Below are 6,045 nucleotides of genomic sequence, written 5' to 3' on the forward strand. Positions count from 1 at the left end.
GCTGGGATTATTCAAAAACAAGCTTGGACATTTCAGGCACCTTACCTTCAACAGGCCTAATAATAAAAATAATAGTAACTTACGGTCTTATAATGTGACACAAACATTGGTTTTTTGGTATGGAACGCCAAAAGGGCAATCGACTGTGTTTGAAAGTTTCCATTTTGGCGTCCCATACTTTAGGAAGATTAATTGACAAGAATGGCCATTAGTGATATAAGAGGATCACTCTTAAGTATTTGGTATTTTTACTACTTATGTCACTCAAACGAGTTAAGGTTCAGCCTTTCAAATAGATGCGTTCACACTAAGGACTTTTATCTGTACACATAAAGTCCTTGTTCACACTGCGAAGAATAACGCACACTCCTAACACTGTCTCAAAAAAAAAAAAAAAAAAAAAAAAAAAAAAAAAAACATTAACGTGTTTGTAAATATTTGATATGTCATTATGGATGTAATCTTATTAAAACTATCTATTGTTCAAACAACGTTTTGTATACAGTTGCTTCTTTATGTTAAATCATATAGGTCTAAAGTAATTCTTCTACACATATGCCTAAATAGAAAAGTTCAAAAACATTACATAAAGTAGGGAATTATTGAAGGGGGGGGGGGGATTTATTCGAAGTCGGTGTGTATTCGAATAAAGACGGTAGCGAAAACAAATAGATTGGATTGGATTTATTCGGTGTGAACACCAAAGACAGCCCACGAAAGTCTAGAAGAAGACTTATTTCCAGTGGGGTCCTTGTGGTGGTGATTGGGCAGTACACCGGGAGACAATCCCCTACTCCTTTCCGAAGAGTGTACTGTGTTCTTTAACATGCACATGGGCCATAAATACACACGGGACCAATGGCTTAAACGTCTCATCCGAAAGACGGTGCGCTATTGTAACTTGTATTTCAGCCTTCTAGCTGAAACACAAGGAGAGGCCACAAGGAGAGGCAGCGATGGGAATTGAACCGGATCTCCACGGTTCAGCGCACACACAGTGACTACCACCAGATTAGCCGACTGAGCTAAACTACCTCTCAACTAGTATTTCAGCCCTCTACCTGAAACACAAGGTGAGGCAGCGATGGGAATTGAACCGGGGACCAAGAGATCACCACGGTTCAGCGCACACACAGTGGCTACCACCAAATTAGATAACACCAACACTACCTGAGAGGAGGCCTACAATAATCTTTTAGAATAGTTTAGAATACCGTAAAACCTCGAATTGAACCCATGGGCTTCTTTTCTTTGCGAAGTTTGGATGGGCTTCTTTTCGAGACTTCTTTTGCAAAAGGGGGGGGGGGTTTCTTTTCAAAATCAATGCTGTAAACATTTTCTGAATTTGTACTATAAAACAATAAATAAGGCCACTGTAACATCCATCTGTATATCTCTATTATGGAGTGTATTAATAACTGGTTTAAATCACCTAAACTACTGTATAATCCAAGCTTGTATTTAATTTATTTTGTTTTCTGAAATATACGTACAGTATAGGACTGTTATCTCGAAAAGAAGCCTATGCTATCTTGAAAAGAAGCCCAAGGGCTTTTTCGAGGCTAATTCTGCAAACAAAAAAAGGGGGCTTCAATTCGAGATGGGCATCATTTCGAGATTAAGCCCAGTGGGCTTCAATTCGAGGTTTTACGGTATAGGCTTTCTGGAATAGGTATTTTAAAACCTAATAACTTACCATCAAAATGTACTAAAAATACAAAAGCTCGCATTATATTAGTTATCGAACACAAATTTAACCATCAATTAAATTTTACAAAGAAAAACTTACGTTAGAAATTCTGTTCAATGGTTTGTCAGTGGAGAAAATGGATCACCTTGAAATCATTTTATGTCGCTGATAGCAACAGAGTAGTATTACCTGGTATCATGACTTGTAGTACTATGTTTTACAACTGATAATTGACGGAAACTTCAGGAGCGGTTAATGAAGATGTTCGTATTTAAAAGCTTGGGGAAAAGGTGGAAACATGGTGGTTACGCCACCCTTTTCTCCCAGTTTTTAAATATTAAAAAAAATCTGTATCTCATTAACCACTTTTCGTCAAAAATGCTTAATTGTGTCTTAGATAATTCAGTTGTCCAACATATCAATTTTCCCCTCCGGCGTCCTGGCTTTAACTAACGGAATCACTGTCAAAAGTCTGCATGAAGCCTGTTTTCCACTAGGCGAATTTATTCGCGCGCGAAACAAATCATCGGTGCTTTCTGAACTCTGATTGGTTGCGCATTTTTTCGCTTCGCAAAAACGCGATAGACCTATGTGAATGCGCATGTGCATGAACCGACGCTTTCGATTCGCGCGAATAAGTTCGCCTAGTGGAAAACCGGCTTTACGAAATTAGTTGGCACTAGAGTTTTAGAGAGATGAGGGAACGGCCTAAATATCTTATATCGCATAACCCTAAATTACGACTTCAACGCAGAGTCTGCAGTACTGTATTATTACCTAAACCACCTTGTTAGCAAAAGCTTCTTCAGTTATCACAGGATCAGGAGTGGCAAGACATAATATTGGAATTGATTCATTCATGCATCTATACCATCATCCTTTGGAGCAGAAATTATGTGCAATAATTAAGGATTAAAATCAGTGGCATTCACAATACAATACAATTTTAACAAAAGTGTTTTTTAAGTAGCGAGATATACCAGACAAATCCAACTGATAGAGGGCGCAATTTAAACGGTTTATGGTCTTGGCAAGGAAAGACAATCGCATTATTAAACGCCATAAAAATAATCACTCATTGGTCATACGATACCAGAATTTATGAATACTTTGTTTTATTCATCCACAATGTTTTCCAATAACACGTCAATATGATCAGTGTTTTGGTTAATAACTTATAATGCAAAACTAATTTGCATTTAGATTGAAAATAAAACATTTTGGCGTCTGGTTTATTCACCATATTGTGAAACATAAACCACGCATGGCTTGTAAAAAAACGGCTACAATCTATCAAAAAGTCGATCATCTGTTAAATAATTAACATAATATACATATTCATAAGCCCATATCAAGTTTATTTGACGAAATAGCAACAAATCAACTAAAAGAGTTAATTCTAGGTACTGAATTATTTACGTATAATATATTATTTATAATTTCGGAATAAATCTATTCGACAAAATGGTGACAGTGCAGTGTAATAGAAAGTTAATCATTTGCTGAATAATTAACATGATGGATAGGCCCTACTCATATTTAATTCTATATGATAACATTGCGATATTCTGTTATAGAAAGTTAATCATAACATGCCCTAAAATGAAAATGGTTATTTTTATATATCTAAAAATTAATGGAAACTGGCTATTATAATCATTGTTAATATAATGGATACCTGCAAATTTAAAGCCTATTTGAGGCTATGGCATGTGCACGAAACGACACGCGACAAACCATTTTGCCGCGTCGTGCAATCCATTTGTACCGTGGGACGACGATCGACACGCACGGGGTGTCGCCGGTATGTTCTGCACGCTCAGCGAAGGATAACCCAGGTCACTAATTAGAAACAGAAAAAAATATATCCTATACCCAAGATGCCAGACATATTGCGCCGTGTCCGTCGAATGACTAGTGTAGTAGTTTCGTTCTCTGTGGGCGCTTGACGCCGTCTGCTGGGTCATTGGCAGGCTAAGCGAATCGTTATTAAAAAAAAAAAAATCCGTTACATGCGCCCGCCTCGCCGCGATGCGTTTATTTGAAACAGCGACCTTCATCATACTAATTTTAATGAGGTTTGTCAACGCAACAATTTTATTTTGGAGTTTTCTTTCTTTCATGTCAATTTTGTTCATTGTTATCATCATCCTAATAGAAACGTCAACTACATTAACACTCAAGGTCAGAATTCGGCCAGGTCAACACGCTCATGTTGGAGATTAATATTTTATTCAATTTCAATTTATTTATTTATTGAACATATTTATACAGGATAACATATCAGGAAGATGTAGTTTCACATGGTCCTGTTTTGTGATACAAAATTACAGTAATAAAAATCAACAAGTTTCATATTATTAAAATTGAAAATACACTTAGGCCTAATTAATTAATGAATAAAAATCTTATTCTAAAACACATGAATTCATACGATGTTGATGAACTACATCGGAAAAGTTAAAATCACAAGGTAAGGTAATAAAATGAAAGACAAAAGCTATTTTCCAAAATTAAAATAGTATAACTAAGTACTAAATTTAGTAGTAGGCATAGTAGTAGGCATGTCATAGGTTTATATGTACGTGTACTCTCGTTGGCCTAATCGATTTCTACTCGCTGTCCTGCAAATTTTCCATTGTAGTACTAGGCAGGTCTAGGCTTAGGCCTACACCAGCGGAACTTTTTTGCCTTTGTGGAAGGAAGGGGAGGGGGGGGGGTGTGGTGGGCGGCACCCCTCGCACCCCAGTCTATGCCCCTGGAGACCCCTGGGCAGGGTTAAGTTGTGGAACGAGTGATATTTCTGGCCCTATTCTGATTGGTCAATTGTACACACAAGGAATATTCCATTTATATGTACCATGAATTGTGTTTAATTATTTAATTATTGTGCACGTTTAAACTGATCGTCTTTTAACTTTTAACACCAAAAAAGAAGTCGGAAATGATGAGTGGTCAAATCAGTTCATGAGTGAGGTTATTATTATAATTAAGCCTTAGGGCCTATATGGCTTAAGAAAATACGCTATCGCCACTATAACTGTTGCCATGGTGATATAAAACAAACACGTAATTAATGACTCATAGGCAAATGAATACGTAATCGATAATTTTAAAGTTTTCTTTTTTTTTCGTTGTGTGTCATTTTTTAACCATTACTAAAACAGATCTTCTCCAGTGTCCTGCGATTACAAACATACCTAAATTTATAATGCATGTGCTGTTGTATGGTTAGAGTACTGAATTAAGTACAACGCGTTACGGTACTTTCCAGAAATAAAACCCGGTATTCCACGCAACTCCGACTCAATACAACGCCACTGACAGCTTCATCATGTCCGACTCATTTCAACTTGAATGATATTTATAGATGTAGTTAAGAACGATTCGATTGAAATGAGCAAGTCGGAATAACGTCGAGCAATCTGTAAGGTCAGAACGCATTACTTCCACAGGAGTAATCGTAATAATAATTCGTTTAGCTACAATGAGCAAAATGACGCGTGGCGAATCGTATTGTTAGTGTATATTATTCAACGACAACTGAGCCCTCCTGCTGATCTCCATTCAACTATTATTAATTTATTTTTACTATAAAATTTTACTTAACTGTCATACCATGGATGGATACGTTGATGGTCATACTATAACCTCCTTGCTATAACCTATTGCAGTTGCTACCGAAGAGTCGGGGCGGGATGTTGCATCGTTGATTTTGCTGATGGTTTATCATTTACCAAAGCCCAATGCTTACTTGTTACCTTGAGATCGACCGCATATCCATGATGTGGTAGGAATGCACGAGTTGATTATTGTTTTGACAGGAAATATACTTCAGACAGCTTGTAAATGTCATATTCCGCGTGATTCCACTATTCGGATGATACGCTTGGTGTAGGCTGAACGAACACACAATAAAAATGAGAGGTAAGTTGCTGCGGTATGTGATATACCGATTCTCAAGTGGTTACAGTATAGGTTAAGCCATGGGCGCACTGGGTGACTGTTGGCAGACAAATTCGTCCGCGTTGTGAGCGCTGCCCTGCGCAATGTCAGCACGCTTCGTCGATAGCCAGTCTGAAGGAGCGTATCGTCGTTGAAACGCTCCGTAAATGTCGCAGTGTCATAATCATGTCGGCTGTGGAACGTCTTGAGTATTTATTGGTAGTTACGATCTCTTTAGGCTCGTCTATCAATTGCAGGTAGGATTAAGTGTACTGCTGCCGTGGGTAGGCCTTAGGCCTACAAAACAAGTTATTTCGAGACAATTGTTAGATCAACTCTCATACATACACACACACACACACACCCACCCACCGACCGACAGACTCACACCCCCACCCACACATATATAT

The 6,045-nt window shown here is 37.8% G+C and overlaps 1 protein-coding gene across 1 annotated transcript in view; it reads left to right on the plus strand.

Annotated features, from left to right (window-relative positions):
• Positions 1-4,849: 4,849 nt before the first annotated feature.
• The window catches only part of LOC117124036, a 20,040-nt gene continuing 18,844 nt past the window's right edge, over positions 4,850-6,045 (plus strand). The window contains exon 1 of the mRNA XM_033270264.1: positions 4,850-5,617. Coding sequence (XP_033126155.1) covers positions 5,611-5,617 — 7 coding nt within the window. The 5' untranslated portion in view covers positions 4,850-5,610. The remainder of the gene's footprint in view (positions 5,618-6,045) is intronic.

Source organism: Anneissia japonica, unplaced genomic scaffold, assembly GCF_011630105.1.
Source record: "Anneissia japonica isolate Jap-2015-1 unplaced genomic scaffold, ASM1163010v1 scaffold288250_len396842_cov205, whole genome shotgun sequence".
Taxonomy (NCBI): Eukaryota; Metazoa; Echinodermata; class Crinoidea; order Comatulida; family Comatulidae; genus Anneissia; species Anneissia japonica.